General features: G+C 41.9%; 4 protein-coding genes across 4 annotated transcripts; 2 read left to right on the top strand and 2 right to left on the bottom strand.

Moving 5' to 3' along the window:
• Nucleotides 1-367: 367 nt before the first annotated feature.
• On the bottom strand, nucleotides 368-1,500 carry BDBG_06241 (transcription initiation factor TFIIB; the record flags this gene model as incomplete). The annotated part of the gene is made up of 2 exons (XM_002623347.2): nucleotides 368-741; nucleotides 816-1,500. The coding sequence occupies 2 exons, from the start codon at nucleotides 1,498-1,500 to the stop codon at nucleotides 368-370; spliced, it is 1,059 nt and encodes a 352-aa protein (XP_002623393.1).
• A 918-nt stretch (nucleotides 1,501-2,418) lies between these two features.
• Nucleotides 2,419-3,629, top strand: BDBG_06240 (F-type H+-transporting ATPase subunit H). The gene is made up of 3 exons (XM_002623346.2): nucleotides 2,419-2,534; nucleotides 2,599-2,677; nucleotides 2,789-3,629. Exons 1-3 carry the CDS (start codon nucleotides 2,508-2,510, stop codon nucleotides 3,049-3,051), a joined length of 369 nt encoding a protein of 122 aa, XP_002623392.2. The 5' UTR covers nucleotides 2,419-2,507; the 3' UTR covers nucleotides 3,052-3,629.
• A 1,697-nt stretch (nucleotides 3,630-5,326) lies between these two features.
• Nucleotides 5,327-11,568, top strand: BDBG_06239 (uncharacterized protein). The gene is made up of 4 exons (XM_002623345.2): nucleotides 5,327-5,661; nucleotides 5,790-6,976; nucleotides 7,035-8,612; nucleotides 8,680-11,568. The coding sequence occupies exons 2-4, from the start codon at nucleotides 6,135-6,137 to the stop codon at nucleotides 9,740-9,742; spliced, it is 3,483 nt and encodes a 1,160-aa protein (XP_002623391.1). The 5' UTR covers nucleotides 5,327-5,661; nucleotides 5,790-6,134; the 3' UTR covers nucleotides 9,743-11,568.
• Nucleotides 10,986-15,423, bottom strand: BDBG_06238 (uncharacterized protein). The gene is made up of 4 exons (XM_031722528.1): nucleotides 15,365-15,423; nucleotides 14,007-15,041; nucleotides 13,343-13,936; nucleotides 10,986-13,301 (listed from the first exon to the last, which is right to left on the bottom strand). The coding sequence occupies exons 2-4, from the start codon at nucleotides 14,986-14,988 to the stop codon at nucleotides 11,770-11,772; spliced, it is 3,108 nt and encodes a 1,035-aa protein (XP_031579319.1). The 5' UTR covers nucleotides 14,989-15,041; nucleotides 15,365-15,423; the 3' UTR covers nucleotides 10,986-11,769.
• Between the last annotated feature and the right edge of the window lie 7,144 nt (nucleotides 15,424-22,567).

Genomic DNA, 22,567 nt, shown 5'->3' with positions numbered 1-22,567 from the left:
GCACAGATATCATAACAGCCACGTTTTCCGGAGGGAAACAAGAAGAAAGAAGAAATACTGTTGAGAAAAACAGGAAAACCAAGTTGTATGCCACTGAATCGATTCTTTCTTTTTTCTGCGTTTTTGTTCCTCTCTGTTTTTCATCCTTCGCCAAATTAACCGGATTTTGGGTTGGGGGTCAGACTTATTTCATTCATCCCCTCAATCCACTCTTTCGAAGCATTTTATCACTTCGGAAATTTCTCAGTATTATTCCTCCCGCCTACTTCTCTCGTAACTCAAGTTTTTTTTTTTCCATAAATCGATGGGTCGAGTTCGCGGGGGACAAATTTCGATCAAGACCATAAATCAATTGATATAGAGGTATCTAGCTGGCAGGGAGGTTTTTCATGTCACCCTTGCCATCCTTGATCCATGCAGGGTCGATCAGCCGTTCTCTCTCAGCATAGAGTTGCTTGTAAGCTCCACGGATTGTCCCGTCGCTGACGTGAGCAACGCTGGAGATCTCTTTGGCGGACTTTCCCTGTCCCATCAGGAAGGACGCCATGTAGATTGAAGCTGCCACGATCGATAGTGGAGATCGACCGGCAAGATCACCCGTGGATGTAACTCGGTCAGCCAACGCAGACGAGACATTGGTGACTTGGAACGGAAGATCGAGCAGATTGCAAAACCGGTTGCAAAGATCGCTGGGTTTCGTGGACGTTGTGGCAGTATATGTCTCGTTGGGATCAGGTACACCTATAATTTCAGAAAGTTAGAATTAGTATTCTTACTCAATAATGTAGGTGAGTTGTGTAGTAGCCTGAGCTTACCCCCACTCGAGACCACAGAATTGATTCGCTCTAAGTTTTGAGCGGTGAAGAATTTCTCAAGAGCCTTGTAGATCCGCCCGATTTCCTTCTTGGTAACGCGCGTCACGGCAAATATCTCTGTGAAGGTTCGGGGAACTTTACACTGCCGACAAGCGATGAAGATGCACCCGGCGATGATCACATCTTGCGACTTGCCCTTGAATGCCTTTGCGTCGTCCACGATCTTAAAAAGATACTTGGCGGTGTCCGCCACATTTTTGGGGATATTAAACCCGTCACAAAGTGCACCTATTTCCTTGTAGGCAGCCATCAAAACCTTGTTGGTCTTTTCACTGGACATTTTATTTTGAGCCCGGTGCAACTCGCGGCTTCGAGAACCACCAGCGCCATATGAGATTTGGGTCTCAAGCTGGTTGCCGTTCAACAACGGATTCGCCGCATCTCCAACACGGGAGGGGTCATCGTTATTCTGGTCATCGTTCGAGAAGGTACGCCATTCTGAGTGTTGATCAATCTCTCTATCTGCCAAGACGAGGCCACAGGTCCCACAGATGGTTTCGTGGGAATCCGGGGTTACGAGATTTGGAGGAGTTTCTCTGCATTCAGGGCAAATCAAGTGAGCCGCGAGGTTTTCTTTCCACAGTGTGGCAGATTCATTTCGAATCCCAGTCCCCAGAACGGTCATTTTCTTTCCCTTGGAAATCTTCTTCCCACCGAGTCGGTCGTTTTGGCGCCTTCTAATAGTTTTATAAGTAACTGTGAGGTTATGCTGCGATGCGTAAACACGTATAAACAACGGCGAATACAGTTTGGCGACTGTAATAGAACAGGGGCGCGATTGCCCAGAGAACTCGAGGAAAGAAGAAGGAGTGGACGAGTGGCAAAATTTATATCCACGTCTTGACGACTGGAATAATGCGTCCACTAATCACTTCATCATCGTGTTAGCTTCATTAACGAATAGTAAGTAGTATCTTTTATTGATGTAGATCCAAGAAATCATAATATTTGCAAGGCAGGCAGAGGTAGATATGAGTGTGGATCTTTCTCTGTTCGACTTCGCGAAAGAAGCAACTTAGATGCAGAACAACCACATAACCCAGAGGGTAGTAAATCTATCTCAGCTTTACCTTTCACGAAACTGATAAGAACTGTTCAAACACACAGAACAGTGCTCAAGCTCGTCCGGCGCAAAGCTCCCGACGCTTCGAGGTGAAGGCTTGGGACGCTCCAGCTGAGGCGGTCGTGGGCTAGCCGGACTTCAGGTAGTCCCCGCGACGCGGAGCGTGAAGAAGGATCAAAATTCACGACAGAGATGTAGACAAGGATTCCAGCTACTAGGTGATGCTGTAGAAACACGTCCAAACCCAGCTGCGATGCAGTGATACTTGTAGCTGATGGATATCCAGCGACAGAGACTCACACGTGGAAGAGTCAGGCGTGGTTGAGAGATGGTTGTCGAGTCTTTGAGCCGTCGATGACTGCGGAAGCTCATTTAGGCAGATGGGATGGAGTGAGGCGAAGAAGATCACATGACCACAACGCTGAGTCAGCACGCGTGCCAAGCCTGCGTCTTCAACCAACAACCCAATCCGGATCTTAACGAGAACCAGCTGGGCAACGACTGATATTCTTTGCCCCGGCGTAGCCACGATAAACAACGTCTTGTCGTCTCCATCCCCCGCATTCGCAATGATGTCTCAATCCCTCAGAGCATCGGTAAGAGCCATTGACCTCCCAATACTACTGCCATTGAGTTTCTTGCTGACTGATCAATCTGCAGCGCTCTCTTCTGGCCCGAACGGCCCGACAACCTCTGACGATCGCTCGTCGCACCTTCATCGCTACCCCAATCAGACAAGGTATATACATATATATATCTCTACATCTAACATGAAAGAGCCCCAGCCTCGGGTACTTTGGACATATATTCAATAACTGACGCGGAAATTTCTCTTACTATCACTACGTAGCCGATATCGTGCAAGATCTATACCTCCGCGAAGTTCGTGCCTACAAGGTCCCACCAAGCAAGCCATCCGACGCCGATGTGCACGTCCAGAAATTCAATGCTCCCAAGCCACCTCCATCGCCAGAGGAGGCCAACCTCGCCGCCGATCTGAAAGCATACGAGACACAGGAGGTTGAGGTGGAAGGTCAAGCGACCAGCGGCGAGACCGCCCCTGTCGAGGAGGACTGGTTTGAAGACGAAGACGAGGCGCCTGCTGCTCACTAAATTAGCCATGTTTGCCGGGAATGGAACAAAAAAGAAAAGGAGCGCCCTTTCCATAGACCTTGTGTATTTGTGTGAATGTACACCGGAAATCTGTAAATCTATACACTTCAAAATATATTTTTTCTTTTTCTTCTTTCCTTCGCCTCCTCTTTTCTATGTGTTTCGTGCTTATCGTTATGTTTTAACTGAACTTGCATATCTTTCTGGCCGAGCTACGTTTCTCATAGATCACGAGGGGGGGGGGGCGGGGGGGGGCTGACATACCCGTGGGCTTTCTGGACCAAGTACTCTGTATATCGACTTCAGTACTAATCTGAAAGGATATTATTCAAATTGGGAACAATACATTACCGGACCCGGCCGCGTATGTGCTTCATCAGGGAACTGCTTATATACAAATGTACAGTAGAGTACATGTACAATATAATATGTTATTAAGGACATACATCCACGGCCCAATACAAGGTAAAATGAGAGAAATAAACTAAGACAACGATCGCTGGCTGCAACCGAAACTACCTCTTCAATGGCGGGCATTTTTGGGCATTCGGCTGAGTGCGGGGGGATATCTGACTGAGGTTGTCTTTTAATATTTAATATAATAATGATAACTAACTAATGACTGCACTAACTAACTCATATTATGACAGCAACGAAAGCACCTAAGCTGAAAACAAGGAAGAAGTCCCATGGAGGAACTAGATTTCCAAGGTTCCGCCTTTTGTGCGTGTCTTTCTTTTCAATAATAAAAGGGCAGCATATTCAAACTGGTTTGTTCTGCAGGCACGGCACTCAGCCACAGAAGAGAGTTCTGGGCCGTGTTGCTTGCTTGCTGGTTGGCAGGTTGACGTGACAACCGCCAGATCCGTAAATAATATTATAGTTACGTCAAGGGAGTAAGTAAGTAGAGTAGGGCTGATGGGAATGCCAGCGCAGTGACTCGTATCTGAATCGCATTTGCTCTCGTTCATCGTTGCTGGTTGGGACAAGGGAAAAACAAGCTACAGCGGTTTTGGGGAAGAGGTAACATTCGGATATTTTATCTATCAGACAAAAATATTTATGTATTGCCAGTGTGTTTTGTGAGAAGCTTTGCTCCGTCCTTGCAATGCTCCAACAATGACGGAAGACCGGCATGGGGGGAAGGTTTGTGAGAATAATAATTATTAAATATAAGACACTGTAAAACCTTGAGTGCAAAGCAACAAGCAACATCCGAACAAGGGTGTAACTAGTATTTATGTAGGAGGTATTTGTACGCTGCGAGTTCACGAACTATGAGCCGAGGGTGAGTGAGGGTATATATACAGCGTAAGGTGCATACTCTTTTTCTTTATGTCCTCGCTTCTTCTAATTTTTCGTATTATATTTTCTTTCCTTGTTCCTTCGAATTCCTTTATTCCGCCCAGGATCGGTCGGTATCCGTGGACGCAACCTCAGCCGCCACAAGCCCACGGCGCAGGTGTGTATTATGTATTATGTATTATTGGTGGCAAAACATGTATGTAAAACCAAGACAACATCCACGCTAAATGATAGATAGGGATAGCATAGAGAAAGACGTGAAGATCGCTTTCTCCGGGGCTGGATGGATGCCCCATTATTATTGTTAACTATTATTGCCTAGAGAGGATTTCGTTAACTAAATGCTAAATCCATCAACCGCTAGTTCGCTGCTAAGTAGGCGGGCGGTGCTTTGGGCTGAGGCTCAAACACGCCAAATGCCCACTCCGTCCGTAGGCCGATGACAAAAAATATCTCTGAGAGTCTTCTTATTATTATTAGTAGTAACTAGTGAATGACTGCGGATGTTCTAGGGCATCCTATAGTTGAACATGGTTAGAAAATCAACCCAGATCATGGCTGGAACCAAGGCTCCATATCAACCCTATCTATTTAATATGCACACACTAAATAGACTTAATTTCTTCACACAACACAATACTAACTATATTTAAAAAAAAAAAAAAAAAATCGAAGTTGTTTTTCAGTTAATCATTCTAGAGAATTAACTACTTTATAATTCTTATCTTTGATACCATACCACTGCATGTGTTGGGCCTTAGAGTGTTTTTGAGATATTGAGACGCTATACTTCCGTAGGTAAGTGTGTATGTATTTTAGATGGGGGGGGGTTGGGGGTTGACGTGGGGATGGATGGATGACATGGCTAGAAATTCAAACTACGCACCCGAATGCTCTGCTTCCAGGGTTTGACTTGGGCGCGGGACTGAACGACAAGCTGTCCCGTCAGCCCGCTTCTACCTCTTCTTCTTCATCTTCATCTTCTTCTTCTTCCTCTTGTTTTCTATTATTTCTTCCTCGTTTCACTTCTCGATTTTCTCGCCGATCGCTTTTCCTTCTTGTGTTTCTTTTTCCTTGTTCCGTCTGCCTCACTTTCTTTATACGCCCGTCTTCCTCCCTATCTACCTTAGGTACCTGTATCTGGGTATCTTCGCCGCAGCAGAGCATTTTGATGCATCTCCGCCGCAGCCCTTTGGCCACTCTCTCATTAAATGCTGCTTGACTGCATAGCCTCCCCCACCCCCCCCCCCGCATGAGAGTTGATCACCCCCATACGGCCACATCTTCCCTGTAAACTTCGAGACCGTGAGTTCGGCGTCACCCTCTTCCGCCTTCCTTGGTTTCACTCTTGAAAGGTGAACTAAAGCCACTATTCTTGTATCATCTTTCCGCTAACTGGCTCCCAATTATTTCTACACCGTTCTTCTATGTAGACTTCCATTTATCTAAGCTGTTCTCTTCTTCTTCTTCTTCTTCTTCTTCTATCCCTGCGCCATTCCGCTCAAACCGCCGTCGTTACTCTTTTCTCCTACAGAGAGAGCGTTTCGAATCGATTCCCCAAAGAGGAAACTCCTCGGGTACCTCGGTACGCCGTGATAAAACTGGTCTCAATCCCACCAATGGTTTTGACTCTACGGGTTTAAACGACTCTTCTCGGCGGAGAGCTGGCCTCTCTCTGATCCCGCTGAGCTCCGCCGGCTTCCATATCTTCCGGAACCTCCTTGATCTTAATACATACTCCTCCTCCGTTCAACCTGGTCTTGTTCTCCTTTGAGAGCATGCCTTCGGCCTCGGAGGTTCAACATGACGCTGCTTCTCCTTTCCCTCGTTCCGCCAGCTATAACCATCTGCCTGCACTGGGTTCCAATGTGAGCCAATCTGATGTAAAGAGGACGTTTTCAGAAACGAATCTACCGCAGTTGTCGGAAAATCCAGTTAGACTGGACCAAGATAGCTTTATGACTGGAAAGAAAGTTCTACGCCAGGCCTCTATCCGCCTAAAAAATGACAGATCAAAGGTAAAGGAGTTTGCCAATTCGAGTTCTGACGGAAACGTGCAAGGCCCAACGAAATCGTCAACTCAGAGGGACACTGACAAGACCTTGTCCATGGAACGGGCCTCCAAATCACGCTCAGTGTCAAGCACAATTGCGACCTTAGCTCGCAAGCCGTGGATATCATCAAGGTCTCCGTCCCCTTCAGCCCCCAGGGAAATAAGGCCGAAGATTACAAAGTCCAATGGTGTAGCTTCTGTCAATTCAATTGGAAATGGCACTGTAGAAAAAGATTCACACACCAAACCACAGGGCCCATATGCACAGCTTCCTGAAAAGTCTCAACGAAGTAGCATTCTGGTTAAAGGTAGTCGGAAATCGATCATCTCTGGAGCCAAACCAAAACTTGAGGATCCTTCTAACTCTCAAAAACGCCCTTCCTTTCCCTCACTACGTGCGAGAGTTTCATTAGACCGACTCTCAGCCTCTCCATCCGGATCGAATGACGATATTCCGCCCGTTACCCAGAAGCGTTCTGGGCAATTGCCCCAACTCAAAGTAGATCCGCCTCGGAAAAAGGACGAGCTTTGGTCTGTCTTTAGAGGCCTCGATGCAGACTACCAAAAGTAAGTCAATATGGGCGAACGCGAACTCCAAAAATAATGTCAGCTAACAAGACCAAAGATTTTGTTCAAAAAATAGTTCTCTCAAGGCCAACGTCCTTCGGTCATCCCTACTTCCATTTCTTTCATCCTACGCCAAACATCCATCCACCCAGTTTCTCCGGCCTGAAGACCTTGATAGGCGGATAAATATCTTAAATAAATGGTGGACGGGACTTCTCGAGATTCTCAATGGGAGAAATAGCCAATCTTTGAGTGGAGTGGATAGACCTGTTTTTCTGGAAGCCATTGTTGGAATTATGACAAGACCGGAATGGCGTATTCCAACCTTGCATGATTCGCCGTCACCTTCTACGCCTACTGCACCCCACGTTCCAGCCCCAATTTCCAGGTCCAACACATCCCTTGAATCAACCGGGACGGATTTTCTCATCGAATCAATACACCACAACATCCGGAATATCTTCGCTCAAAATCTCCTATCACAAATCGGCTATTGTATTGATAAATTGTCAATGAGGCAAACTCCAGCTAGTCTTGTAACGTTTGCTGGTAAGACATGCGCTTATGCATTCTTCTTTTGCCCTGGTGTTGCGGACATTCTCGTGCGACTGTGGAACACCACCCCCGATACTCTCCGAAGGGTTTTGATTGGATTCAACGTGGACTGGAGCGCTAAAGCCAACCTTGAAGCTTCTGACTACATCTCATCGTACTTCCCTGTGGCTCTGCGATCTTTATGTTTCAGGTCTCATTCCAGTCTTGTCCGCTGTCTTCGACAGAAAACGCAACCTCCCTTAGGTGCGACCAACGTTAATTGGTCAGGGCCATGGGTTTCACGTTGGTCAGGGAGAGATACCGATCTTTTCTTCGTTTTTGCCAAGCATTTCCACATATTGGTTGCGGGAATTTTACCCCTTGGATGCGAAAGATCGAAATATGTCTTTGTTCCAGGACTTCTTTCGGTTCATGCGCAGATAATGACTGTTTTGGAACATACTGTCAACAAACAGTCAACTGCTTCAGTGGTGGATAATATTCATGCACCAACATCAACGACATTCGAAGATTTCATCGATGGTACGGATGCTTCTGCTTCCGCCATACCCTTGGGAACGGCGAATTCGCTGCGCGTCATGTCCGAAAATCGTCTCATTCTATTGCTAAAGGACATCGTCACAGATCGGTCCCTTGACCTGTCTATAAAGCAAATGTTTGTGGAAAATTTTTGCGCAATCCTGAAGGTCGCGACGAAGAAAATTTCTCTCTTCGATCATAACGGATGCTTTGTATTGTTCGACTTCGTAGAGGAGCTCGTTTCGGTAATTCCGCCTTATTGTGAATCAACACAGCAACCGGACTTACTAGACTGGAACTTTTGGCTAGATGTCTGCAAGCAAATGATGAAAAGTAATAACTCCCTCACAGAAGTGAGGGTTTTCTCTTTCATTTACGCTGCCTGGGACGAGATAAACCGGGTGGATGAGCTCAGAGAAGCGTTGTGCGTGGGAATACTTTTGAACGAAACCTATTTCTATAGGTACTTCAATCATTGGAGCCCAATGGTTCGCGCGTATTTCCACAGGCTGTTATGCTGGCGGCTGGCCCGATGTGAAGGAAAGCCCTCTGCGCTGGATTTGTGAGTACCAACAATTGAAAATTCCCAAATTAATGGGCCAGTGACTAATATAACTTGCACCCTCCAGGCGTATATACAATCTTCTATTGGACAGGCTTTCTGGAATCTGGAGCTACTTCCTTTTTCGCCAGTCAAAGGCTGAGAGAGAATTGACCCCGCTGTTGTCGACTGCACCTTGTAGTCCAGCGCCTGGGCGCCGAATCCTTATCATCAGGAATGACTACCAGCCCGCCTCCTCCTTATTTGTCTGCTTGGACAACATTATCCCACCATCAACTTCTTCCAGTCAGCCATCAGCGTACAAAAGCCACGGATCGCTACCAGACATCGAGCCCAATCATTCCCGTTCCGAGTCTCCCTCATCGTCTAGTAAAAAGCGATGGAGGTCACTAAAAACCATATTCACGAGCTCCTCCAACTTGAAACCAGGGGAGGTAACGCCAACGAAGAGTACCCATGACGAAAGCGAACACAGTACGAGCGACTCAAACCCCAGGGGAGGGCCATTGGAACACGAATCCCGACTATTTCCGTCGAAGAATCAGCCAAAATACACCTTCAGGTTCTCACTACAGTGGAACGATCGTGTCAGATGGCCATCCAAGGACAGACGCCTGTTCCCACCTGCCCTCCCGCTCCCTACCCAACTTTTCCTCCAGTCACTTCGAACGAATGACACCAAACAAACCGACTCAGCCGATGGCTCCCTCTCTAACTCCCTCTCCGGAACCGACTCCGACGACGGCTCAGACAGCGAAGGCGCCGAGATAAACTCCATCTCAATAACAACAACCGCAACCACAACAACCACTGCAGCTTCTAGCCTTGCCAACCCTTCAAATATCGGCCTCGCCACCCCCCCTGGGGCTCCCGTGCTCACACCCTCTCCCGCTCCAAAACCTAACCTCACCGTTTTCACCGCCTTCGAATCCCACACAGACGCGGGCGGAGGATATCAATACCAATATCACCCGCTCGTAGCGAGTAAATATCCCGGTCGCGCGCTGGCGGAGTGGGCATTGGTTGTTTGCGAGTGTGATAATTTCTTCGCACGACGACGCGATGAGGGTGTTCCGACCGCCGATGAGGGGGAGATCCCGATTTTGGGCGTCGAGAGTTTCCGGAAATGATATCTATTCATATATATATAACGATGGGCTTCTGTCTGCCTTCCCCCCCCCCCCCCCCCTCTCTCCCCTTTTTATTTCTCGTTGTATCTCCTATGGACACTCTCTTAACCCCCCTTGCTACGAAGGGGTACGCCGCCATTGTACAGTACCAGGATCTGGACATAGGTATATATATATACACTTTTCTTTTCTCTGTTACCTGCTTATTTTATATCAGGTTGGTGATAGCATATCGGTGGATTCATCACGAATATGCCGGAAAGCGACGCTTCACTCTTCCTAAATTCGCCGCCTTACCTATTTCTTTCTTATCAAAAGAAACCTCCGTCCTAGTTCTTTTCTTCCTTTCCTTTTTGGTGGGGAGGCATTTCTTTTTTGGGTGCCTCTGTTCTGCACCTGCAGTTTTATTTCCTTTTGTTCCTAGGTAAGGCAAGGCAAGGCACGGTCGTGGCGTGGCATGGCGTGCGTGGCGTCTTTAAATTTTTGTGTGCTTGCTTCGTTTCCCTTTTGAAATCATTAACTTCTTTCCTTTTTTTGGTCGTTCTCCCAAGGATGGCGGTTCAACAGGTTGGTTGGGTGGTTTGTTGGAGCTTGTATGCATGCATTGATTAGAATTGTTTTTGCTCTTATTGCTTCGATTACGATTCGTTTCGTTTCCATTATCATCCACCCATTAATTATCGTTCCTGATCATCATGTACGTGCGTTTAGTTCGTGTGTTTGTGTGTTTGTGTGTGGGGGTTGTGTGTATGTGTGTTCGATTTTCATAATAAATGCGTTGCATCACATTTTTTGGAATTCAATTGCGACTCGCTTCAAATCTAGTTCTCTTTTTTGAAATCAGTTTTGTTTTTATCTCTTCCTACCCCTCCCTCCCTCCCTCCCGTGGGTTTCTACGTCACGGACATACATACATAACCCTCCCACATTTGTCCTCTCCCCTCTCCCTCTCTCTCTTCCCCAGCTGAGAATAACAATCGCGGAACTGACCTTTCTTTCTTTCGTCTCGTTTCTATTCATTTTACTCAGATATATTAGATATATCTGCATCGGTACATATGTGTGTGTACATACATGTACATAAGTTCTCCGGGCTACTCTCACCCGGATGGAAATAGCTATCTCGTCCGGGTTTTACCAGGATAGTTAACTATAATATATAGTAGGTTAACTAGTTTACTATTTACTACTAGCTAACTTAAACCTTCCAAACATCAAAACCCAAAATCCAAAACACGGCCAGTTTAAAGCTATTCAACCACGATGAAACGATTTCATACAGCACATTTCTTATGAAAGGACCGGAGCTGTGCATCGCTTAAGAGTTGCGGTGGGAATGGAGGGAAAAAGGAAAAGGGGCGAGAGAGAGACAAGAGAGACAGAGGACACGGATGCCTAAAGTTCACTATACAACTGCTTCGACTTAACTACCTATCGTAAATCCAAACGGAGATATATGTATAGGCTTTCTGACAGCGTAAAATAGTGATGGTGGGAGGAAAGGAGTTTATTTTACTATCTTCAAAAAGAAATTGGTGGCTAAGGTAACTTGTTTCCAACCAAGTTTGCCCCCGTTTTATTATTTTATTTTATCCAAGTGGTGGGCTATTTTTAACATATTAACGTGTTGTAAGTTAAGGGAAGCAGGAGGGAAGTAAGGGAGAGAGGAAGACTGGAAACTAGAAGCGGGTCAAGAAAGATAAATAAATGGTTTGGATGTAAGAGAAAAAACGTAAGTTAATGAATACAATTAATTATTGAGCAAAAAGTAAATTGTGTGCAAAATGACATGGTTTCTAGAGAATCAGGAGATTTCCCAACATTTATTTCCAGTTATTTTTCCTTGCTTTAGAAGAGAAGTGTTATGTGCATTCGAGTCAGCTGTCAATAAGCGAGGAGACAAGACAAGTTGGGGGAGAAAAGGGGGTGGAGAAAATAACGAGAAAAGGGAAAATGATCTGTTCATAAATGAAAACACTCATCCCATCTCCCAATCCACACCAATCCAACCAACCCACCTACCTTTACTACGAACTAGTACCAGCAGAGTCTGAAGTTCCCGAAGCACTTTTCTCTAGCGGTTCAGTCGGTGCGGAAGTTTGCTCAACAACATCTGCATCATCTAGTGCCGGCGAACCGGACTTTTCCTGACCAGGCTCAGCCACAAGGGGGGTCTCATCGCCAGGTTCTACCTCAGCTTCGACCAGTGGTTCTTGTTGCGGTGGTTCTGCCTCTAAACCATTACCGTCACCGTCACCATCACCATCACCATCACCATCACCATCATCGTGGCTTGACGTGGATGGGGTGGGTTCTGGATTTCGTGATGGTGACGACGAGCTCGTCGCTGTCGAGTCGCGGGCAACGGGAGCAGGTTCATCGGATTCTTTCGTCGGCGCGGGTTTCGATGTCGTCTCGGGGGAAGAGCCCGCATCTATATCTATGTTCGTATCGGGAGCTTGGGGTACAGTGGGAGTGGCAGTAGTGGCAGTAGTAGAAGAGGGGGAACCCGCCTGTTCCGAAAGCGCGCTAGGTTGTGACTCGGGAATTGTGGTAGTAGGTAAATCTGGTGGTGATGCAGATCTAGCCTTGGCGGGGGAGGTGTCGCCTACAACGAGAACCCCATCTCCCCCGATCCGCCATACATTCCATGCATTCACGACTTTGATCTTGGGGGGAGCTGGAGCTGGCTTTCTGACGGGTTCTGCAGGGGTTACTGCAACTGGAACAGCGGGTTTTCTTCTCGCTGGACCCCTCGCTCGACCCTTTCTAGCATCGCTCAAAGGCACCTTTTCAACAGTTTCTTCGGGCTCGGGCTTCTTTTCTTGAGGTTTAGGGCCTTGCGGTCCCAACTTCAGATGACCCTCCAATTGTGAAAGAAATCCGGCCTTCAGAGCAGCGATTTTGGACCCACCAGGTCGAGTGGGAATAGGAGGTTTTGGCTTTACGAATGGCGGTGCTGCCAGAGCATCAGGAGAGCCAGCAGATACGGTTGTTGTTATGCTCTCGTCAGAATTGTGTGATGACGGTTTTGCTGGTCGTGCAGGGGGCTTAGGTTTTGGACGGCTAGGGATTGTAGGCGGTTTTCTAGACTCAGCTGGGCTTGGGGCTTTTCCCTCTACGGGGCTTATCGATTTTGAAGGTCGCGCAGGAATGGTGGGTGCAGGTTTCGTTGGGCTTTCAGGGGAAGTCGACTTCTCTCCCTCCTGAGGCGTCTGAACAGTAGTTACAAGCCGCTGACTGTCAGGAACATCCTCCCAAACATCTTTACTCGGGAACCGCTGTCTGGATTCCGCCCTAGGCGGCTTTTCATCCTCAAGATGACTCTGAAGCTCCTTTAACGGGGAACTGGGCTTTGAAGACGTTGTTCGCTTGTTCTGCAAAGCTTCCTCCTCTGAAGGCTCTAACGGGGACTTCTCGTTATCGCTAGACTTACTTGGGACATCGGGCGTTGTGACTGTAGCCTCCAGTTGTAAACTGTCCGGAGCATCTTCCCAAATATCCTTGCTAGGAAATCGATGTTGCTCAGAACGACGTTTAAATCGCTCTGCAGGTGTAACTATTTCGTCTCTTCGTCATCGTCTGGAACAGTGTTCGTACTCTTTAACGTCTTCGAGTTCGTATGGATTTCCTCACGTCCCCGCTGCGGGACAAGCTCGTCAATGTTGAACAGTACCTTGAGTACTGGAGGTCTGGCTACTTGCGCGATTTCTGTACGGCTATTTGATCGACTGTGGGCGTTCACACCGGGAGAGCCGAGCTCGAAAGCGGGCGAGATCGCAGGTTGTAAATGCTCTGCACGTGGTTCAATTTCATCCGCTGCGAGGACGGGTGCTTCATTTGGGTTTTCATCAGCCCAACCAGGCTCCTCCAATGGCTGGGCGCCATGTGGTTTGTGATCCTCTGGTGCGGGGGCAAAGCCATCGGGGTGGTGTTGGCTATGAAGCGGCTCATCAATATGGATTACCTCCTCCTTCTCATGAGTGTCTGTTTCCGAAACACTATGTTCAGTATCTGCTGCGCCAGCAACAACAGATTCCTTTATGGGGGCTTCTACTAGGCCCTGCGACTGGAGATACTCACCTTTAGACAAGCGAGACTCAGGAGCTGCAGATGCAAGCCGAGAAGCAAGTTCGTCAGTCGCAACGTATGCCAGCTCTTCTTGCGGTGTGCCTACAACGTTCGCATGAGTTGCTGTAAAGAATTAGAATCATTCCCAGCAGAAAAAGTGCGTATAGTTCTTGTAATTTAAGCATGATCTCACCCAAACCAACCCCTGTACTTGCAGATCTCCTCACGATTTTATTTAAATCATCGCTGCTTAAGGCGCATTCCGGTCGCTCATGGCCCAGGCCCGGTCCATACTGGGACTGCTCCTCGCGTGCCAGTTCATCAGGGTGCTTGTCAAACCACGCCTTCTCAAACCTGTCGCTTGGTTGTACTCCGTGGCCGCGAAGCCCATAGCTACCCGGTGGAAGGGAAGCTTCCCGACCACTTTTAGTACGCTGATGGTTGCGCCCATGCCGCTGTTGTCCACCTTCATTGCCAAGTTCACCAAATTGAGATGGCGACGGCGCTTGCACGTCGCCTGCATTAGGATCCATAGGCACGCGCTGGCCAATTTCAGGAATGCCTCCTTCCTCTCCATACTGTATGGATGTCCGACGATTTGTTGAAGAAGTAGAAGATCCCTGCCGAGACCCGTCGGTTTCCATATGGCTGGGCCTCGAGCGCTCCGCACCACCGTAGTCAGGAGAGGATACAACATTCCCAATGCCTGCAGCGGCAGCCTGTTGCGAATCTGTTCGGGTAACGGCCCGCACCTGCGCTTCAGCGCTGGAACTTGGTAACGATGGCTTTGGAGCGTGAAGATGTAGGTCGCGATTCACATTCCGTGTTTCCATAGGAGGGTCGTGACTTTTCTCCCTGTTATCCGCGCTTGAATTCTGGTATTCTAGACCTTCATACTCCATCCCTTCCTGGCCAACCGAGGGTAGGGTAACACTAGGCGGGCGAGCGGGAGTATTAGAGGCATCGTTTGAGTGTCGGCGTCTCGTACCCGACCCAGCTGGCAACTCGTTTAATGGTGACGGGGCGTAGCTATCGCAATTGGGAGAGGCAGAGCGGTCAATGCGGCGATTGTTCGGGCGAGCAGGCACTTTTGGCATCTCGGGGTTTGGAGGTGATCGAGGATTGGGAGCCCGCGACGGCCGGGGAGGAACTACAGGAAATGGCTTCGTAGACATCGCTTCGGTTGGGAATTGTGAACAGTCAAATGGAATGGAAAGGAACGGAACTGCTGATTGTGATTAGGTTTTAATTAGTTTCTCTGCTGTGTTTGGGCGAACAGTCAAGGCACCATAGCAAATCCGGATCTCCTCGATAGGGGAAACAAAACAAATGAGGAACTCGATGTTTTCTCTACCCCAAACTGAAGCTTTTCTCTTTTAGTATTTATTTGATTTGCCTAATTCCTTTAAAAAAGAAAGTTTTTCTCCCGCTGATTCCGTTCTTCTTCCCGCGACGCCATTTTCAGTTTATTTCCTTGTCTCGTTGTCTTTAGGGTAGCTGATACGAGGATCTCTGTTTCCTAGCAAACGGTGCTGTGTACGCATTGCTTACCTTTATTAGTCTATTGGCTGGATTCCTTTCTTTATCAGCATAAGTATAAGCTAAGCAAGGGATTGGCCTCCTAGAGGAACAAGTATCTAGGAGTCGGATAGTAGAGAGAGCTTAAACGGTCGAGGTGCAAGAGAATGAGCAACGAATCAGATCCAAACGTCCCAGAACAGGAATATTGGTTTCACAAAATGAGATATATTTCCCTCTTCTTGATAGTTGGAAGGCATGTAGAAATTTAAAAAGGGAAAATCGGGATTGAGACTCTGTTTAGGAGTTGTTCAGGAGAATGAAAGATGGGGATGACGATTGCAGGAGGTTTGAGCGTTGTCTTAGCTTAAGCGTTTGTTTCTGCCACAGCCAAGTTATTAATATACCCACCTCCAATATGACGTGCCTGGTCACGCTGTACCGGGAAGCTTCGGCTTGCATGTGGCCATCCACCATTGGCTGTAATTTAAAGCTGTAACGTGGTATTATTGGTATGTTGGGTCGTGTGCCGATCTGCGATTTGTCGTCGTGTTTGCAGAGGTTATCTTGATGGTAAACGTTGACGGTTGCGGCTCCCTTGGCTTGGTATAGTATAGTTCTAGTAGCGGCTGGGCGAGGGCCTGATTGATTAATGGCTTTGAAATTATTCCATTCTGCCCAGCACACATTGCATTGAGCACGCCAGCAGATAGGAAGATTATCTCCAAGAGCTATCTACAGGAGCGTCGTGGTCGCGGTAGTTATACGAGTTGAAACACAAAAAGCTCACGCGGTTCCATGGTGGTCACTTGAAACCCTTGGTAAAATGTTTTTGTAGCACACGAGCCTTGGTGTGCTAATTATTGCAGAGCTAGTCTGCATTAGGAAACAGTGATTCTACTGGTGGACTGCAATATAGTAGAATTGAATATTTTCATCATCATCATCATCATCCTCCCCTGTAAATCATTAATTTGATTACTTCATAGTAACTAATTTTTTTAAAAAACAATATCTGCACTGTGGTTCAGAAGAACGTACGACCATCGGATAATAACACGGCCGCTTCCGAACTTGCTTATGAATGTAAAGGGGCCATAGCGGCCACCAATTAATTTAGTGTACAATATATAAGAAGCTGGTGTACACCTGTAATCATACACTGGCTCAAGAAACCTTTGAATGATATCTGATAGCATGTCTAAAAACTGGTGTGAACTGCAGGCTTCTTCAGAACATGATAATTCCATCTATAAAGTAATTTATAGTTATCATGTCAGAGTGATTCTAGAATGTCTTAAAAGATAGTATATAATAAGTGATGAGTGAAAGAGTATTCAATTAATACTGCTTCACTTATTAAGAAAAAACTTCACATTCAGACAAAGTATGATACACAAACAGATAAGATGTGAGAAAGAAAATAAAAGCAGTGAATTAGATTCAAAGAAGTTCACTTTCTACTTAAAAGAAGAATAAAAAGAAGAGAGAGTGATTATCATCAGAGTTGTATAATAATAACAGAAATTATATAATAAGATAGTGATATAATAATAGACATTATATAATTAATAAGAAATCACTGAAATAAATATCTCTTCTAGTTAATATAAATAATACTCTTCTCTACTATCTGAACTGAAAGATATACAGAATCTCTCAGAGAGTTTACTTAAAATAGTAAGAAAAGTAACTGAAATTATTAAACTGAAATTGAAGCTCTGTATATATATAAGAATTCTAAATGAAATTGAGATCTTGTATATACAGTAATAGACTGAGATAGAAACTAAATAATAATTAATATTTATTATAAATTAAGTATTCACTATGAAGAGCTTTGCTGATACAATTATTATTATTAATAAGAATAGAGAAAATCAGGTCTTAAATCTGTAGCAGAAGATTAAATATTTATATAGATAGATAACTATACTGAATCTGAAAATCTTATTACAATTATTTACAATCTCTTCAGAAGTATATATATTATCAGAGACTGCTGTGCAGAATGAGAATCTGAGTATAAAATATATTAAGCTAAGAGATCTGTTAGAGTTATTAAGCTTTAATAGTAACTGAAAAAATAATACTGTAATTAGCTAACTAAGTTAGATATAATTATATTATCAGATTAAATATAAACTTATAGATAGATAGTTAACAGAATTTTAATAAGTTTTAAAATTTACTGTATTTCTATATAAAAAAGTAAAGTTATTATAAATAACTGATAAAAAAATAAATCTCACAGACTTAAAATAATATTTATTCTCATGAATATAAAATGAGTTTTTCAAATAAATCTTATACAACTTTGAGAAAGTGAATATATAAGATAAATATTATAAATACTTCACTGAGTGTAAATAAGTGAGTAATTTTATATCATACTTTATATACTTCAGTTTATACTATCTTATATTGAATGAAGAGCTTTTAATATCTTTCTATTTATAGATCTTTATTCATAATCTTATATATCATGCTCCCGGCCGCGTCAAGGCCCTGTTGCGGTTTCACACGGCTTATCAATCTTATGTGAATAATTTCATTCTGTCTGAACTAGTTTTCAATCACTCTATGACATTATTTGAATATATCATAGAAAGATCTGATTGATGAATATAAGAACCTCACTTCTATATAAGGTCAGCAGATTACTCTTTCTTGATAATAAGACACTACTGAGATATCACTTCAGCTATTCTCACTCATGAAATGAGAGAAGAGTATTCATTCATTATCTATATAGAATAGCTAGATACTGACCTCTTATTAAAGAAGTCAGTGATTCATTTTTCTTCTACTGAAATATATATAAGAGTTACTGTATATTTCATATAATCTTCTTAGTATACTAAGTATTATATCTGTAATATTCTTACAATAACTCTGTAGTCTACAAGCTCACTATTCAAGCAAGATAATCAAGCTCACTTATACAGCTTCTTAAATAACTATCTCTATATAACACTGCTGACTAGTCACTGCTTTAATTTCATTATGTTATAATTTAAATTACTTGATCTGATTATAAGTTTGAATCAGTCAAGCTTTAACAGACTGATATAATCTTATATACTCACACTGAGACTGATCTGATCTCACTCTCTGAGAGAAATACTACATCATTTTCTAGAGTGTGTACATCTCTATCTCAGCAGAAATCTGAGATTTCTGAAATTACTGTATATTTTAATATAAGCTTTTTAATCACTCTGTCACTGCTGCGGCTTCTACACACCTACATCTATTATAAAGATAGAGAGATTAAGATCAAAGATTCTCTGAGATATAAGAGAAATATCTTGTCTGAATTTCACAGCTTTATCTGTACTCTTAAATGAAAATTCTGCCTTAATCTGAGCCAGTATAATACTCACAAGATATGAGTAATATACACTGTCAATCTTCTTAAAAGCATCTCTGCAACTACTTGAGTTATTAAGAAGAGAGAGCTTGAGTATATCAATACTGTTATGACTTAGAAAGAATTCAAGAACTTTCTACTGAATCAAATCAAAGATCACTATAACTGTGACTTCATAGTAATACAGTAGTTTAACTTATTATATTAATAAGATAATGAGAATTCTTTCAATTTCAATATAAGATTTAAAGAATATTGAGAGAAATTAACTGATGATTTGAATTAATTAAAAACACAGCTTTATCTCATGAAGCTGACTTATAAGATGCAGATAATAATATTATAATATCAGAGTTTATTAATCAATTACACTGAGCTTATCAATCTAACTTTCTGAATCTATTTAAATAGTTAATTCTCTGAGAAAAAGATTAATAAGATCTCTTCTAAGTAATTAATAATAGAATCTAAATAATACTGTGATGACTTTAGTGTAGAGAAAGTAAAGAAGAATTTCAAGTATTCTGACTCTTCACTCACTATGAAGAAATGTTAAAAAAGATTTGATAAGAATCTCTGTTTCAACTGTAAAGCTGATAATCACTATATCAGTGATTGTAAGAAGCTGAAGAAAAGAAGAAACTGAGAAGATATCTTTTCAAAGTTAACTTCTCTTCTGATAAATATATTCATAGAAGATAAAGAAGAGAAAGAAATGAAGAATTGATAATTCTTATATCTCTGAGTTCATGTTATAATCATAATATATATCTTAAATAAGAAGATATCAGTGAGATATCTACTTGACTCTGAAATGAATATTAACTTCATATTCTATTTCTTTTCTTTAATAAAGAGTTGAAAGAAGATAGATCTGTCAGATTATATGAAATTTACTGATGAAATAAAATATCACTATTTTAACATAATTCAAGTGAAGTATATAATCACAGACTCAGAAGAAATCTTCAAGAAGAGCAGTCTGCTTCTTTATACAGTTAATATTATAGATGAGAATATTATTCTAGATCTTTTATAATTGAGAGAAAACAATTCTCTCATTAACTGAGTTACTTAGATGTGATGATACTGTCTTACTAATGAAGAGACAGTGATAGAGAAATCTGAAGAGTTTCATTGAAAGAATCTTGAGAAAAAGATAGAGTTAATATACTGTATAGCAGATAATTAAAACTTGAGAATAGATGAAGAAGTTATCACTCTCACTATAGAATTAGCAGCAGTATCTGTTATTAAAGACAGATATACACAATATCTCTTTACAGATTATAAGAATATCTTTTTGAAAAGAGAAGCAGTGAAGTTTTCTGACACTAAGATATGATATAAAATTCATCTTGAAGACAGTGTAATAACACTGTATGAGTCTCTCTATAACTTATTTATAAAGAAATTGAATGTTCTGTGTAAATATCTTAAAGAAGTATAATTAAAGAACTGAATATACTTATTAAAGAGTTCAGCAGAGACATCTATACTCTTTGTACTCAAGAAGAATGATAGACTATACTTATGTGTAGACTACAGAGGTCTTAATAAGATAACAGTTAAGAATTACTATTCATTATTATTAATTGATAAGATAATTGATTGATTATCTGAAGTAAAGATATTCTCAAAGATTGATATATAAGATATCTATCACAGAATCAGAGTTAATAAAGATAATGTTTAAAAAATGACTTTTCATATCAAGTACAGCAATTTTGAATATCTTGTTTTATCTTTTAATCTTTGTAATGCTTCAGTCATCTTTCAGATCTATATAAATGAGATGCTGTGAGACCTTGTCAATATCTTCTATATAGTATATCTGAATAACATTCTAATCTTCTTAACATCAGAGAAAGAACATAATACTCATGTTTGAGAAGTGTTGAGTTGCTTGAGACAGTATTAACTCTATACAAACACTGAAAAATACTCATTCTACATGCAGAAGATTGATTTCTTAGATTATATTATTAAGATGAACAGCATTTCAATGAACAGAAGCTGAGTCTTCATTATTGAGAACTGGCTAGCACTGTGAATGTATTACAAGATGCAGATATTTCTAGAATTTACAAATTTCTACAGATAATTCATCTATATATATTCACAGATTACTATCTCTCTTACAGATCTATTAAAGAAAAGTGTGAAAGACAGAAAAATAGAACTATTTATTCTTACTCAAGACACTGCATAGATATTTATAGAATTGAAACAAGCTTTTACAGATGTCACAATACTGAATCACTTTAACTCTGACTTACTCAGTCAGTGTAAGACTGATACATTCAGAAATGAGATCTGTGAAATCTTTTCACAGTTGATATCAGAGATCTTTCAATGTTGAAAGAATCAGAGAATAATTATTTCTGAAGAAATAGATAATAAATTATCTGTAAGAGAAGACTTTTTCATGAAGTCTATAAGATACTGTGAATAAAGATCAGTGATCTTCTTCTTCAAGAAGTTATTACTTATGCAGAGAAGGTATAATACTTATAATTAGAAGATGTTAATAATTGTTAAATTCTTTAAGATCTGATGACATTATCTTCAGAGTAGTAAGTACTCAGTGTAAGTTCTCACTAATTATATAAATCTGTGTTACTTCTTGATAACAAAGAGCTTAACAGAATGTTAAGTCAGATGAACAGAGCTGCTTTCAGAGTATGATTTCTATATCTGATACTGTTCAGATCAGCTTAATCTCACTGATACACTGTCTAAATAACTTAATTATAATATTGTTAATGCAGAGAAGAATTCTATAAAAGAATCTCTATCATCACTACAGAAGAAGCTGACTGCAGAGAATTGAGATTCTCTGAAGCTCAGAAACAGTGTCAGTAAGACAGCTGTATAACTCAGTATAGAAGATGAAAGAAAACCTGAGTCTCTGCAGAGAACTGACACTGAAGATCATGAGCTTCTCATATTATATCTTACTATCATTGAATTGATAAAGAATGAAATAGTTTATAATCTTTCAATCTGACTACTTTTGAAATTTATTAATAAGTTATAGAAGAGAGATATCTCTACTACAGCTTGAATTCAGAAGTTGAAGAAGAAAGAATCTAGTTTAAACTTGAAAGAGATAGACTCTGAGCAGAATGATACTGCTAAGAAATCAAGTCACTGATAACTAGAAGAATGTAAACTTCTACTACTGAATAATTCAGTCTTTATCTCTTATAGCAGAGCAGTGTATCAGAAGTTATTGAGAATTTATTATAATAATTCTTATATAGAACACTTCAGATTAGAGAAGACTAAGAAGCTTCTAAAATATAAATATATTTAAGACAAGCTTCAGACAGATGTTAAAGAGTATGTTGAGACTTATAATATCTGTCAAAAGATAAAGATTTCACAGTATAAGTAATATAGTGAGTTGATATCACTGCCTGTTTCAAAGAGCTTATAACAGAATCTATTAATGAATTTCATAGTTGATCTGAAGTTAACAAGAGTCAAAGAATATGACTTAATTTTAGTCATTGTTAATCACTTTATAAAGATGACTAGATATATTTCTATTTATAAAAAGATTAAAGTCTCTGAATTAACTAACCTGTTTTTAGATATCATTATTTATAATCACAGTGCTCTGAAATTATTAATAACAGATTGAGAATCTCTCTTCATTAGTAAATACTGATCAGCTTTTTACTATTATCTTATAATAAGATGTCTTCTCAGTACTGTATTTCATCTACAGACAGATAATCAGACTGAATATCAGAATCAGACACTAGAACAGCATCTTCAAGTATTCTATTTATATTATTAAAATGATTAACTCAAATATCTTCTGATCACTGAATTTGTATATAATAATGTAAAGA

This window comes from Blastomyces gilchristii (assembly GCF_000003855.2).
Source record: "Blastomyces gilchristii SLH14081 genomic scaffold supercont1.13, whole genome shotgun sequence".
Taxonomy (NCBI): domain Eukaryota; kingdom Fungi; phylum Ascomycota; class Eurotiomycetes; order Onygenales; family Ajellomycetaceae; genus Blastomyces; species Blastomyces gilchristii.
This window is presented reverse-complemented; position numbering and strand designations above follow the sequence as displayed.

What these genes read in the sequence shown, in the direction of transcription:
- BDBG_06240 (XM_002623346.2), top strand. Translation starts at nt 2,508, where the DNA reads ATGATGTCTCAATCCCTCAGAGCATCG. An exon ending in CTCAATCCCTCAGAGCATCG is followed by an intron (nt 2,535 to 2,598) that starts GTAAGAGCCATT and finishes ATCAATCTGCAG; the next exon opens with CGCTCTCTTCTGGCCCGAAC. An exon ending in CGCTACCCCAATCAGACAAG is followed by an intron (nt 2,678 to 2,788) that starts GTATATACATAT and finishes ATCACTACGTAG; the next exon opens with CCGATATCGTGCAAGATCTA.
- BDBG_06239 (XM_002623345.2), top strand. Translation starts at nt 6,135, where the DNA reads ATGCCTTCGGCCTCGGAGGTTCAACATGACGCTGCTTCTCCTTTCCCT. An exon ending in CTCGATGCAGACTACCAAAA is followed by an intron (nt 6,977 to 7,034) that starts GTAAGTCAATAT and finishes ACAAGACCAAAG; the next exon opens with ATTTTGTTCAAAAAATAGTT. An exon ending in AAGCCCTCTGCGCTGGATTT is followed by an intron (nt 8,613 to 8,679) that starts GTGAGTACCAAC and finishes TGCACCCTCCAG; the next exon opens with GCGTATATACAATCTTCTAT.
- BDBG_06238 (XM_031722528.1), bottom strand. Translation starts at nt 14,988, where the DNA reads ATGTCTACGAAGCCATTTCCTGTAGTTCCTCCCCGGCCGTCGCGGGCT. An exon ending in AAGTACAGGGGTTGGTTTGG is followed by an intron (nt 13,937 to 14,006) that starts GTGAGATCATGC and finishes AATTCTTTACAG; the next exon opens with CAACTCATGCGAACGTTGTA. An exon ending in GAACTCGAAGACGTTAAAGA is followed by an intron (nt 13,302 to 13,342) that starts GTACGAACACTG and finishes GAGACGAAATAG; the next exon opens with TTACACCTGCAGAGCGATTT.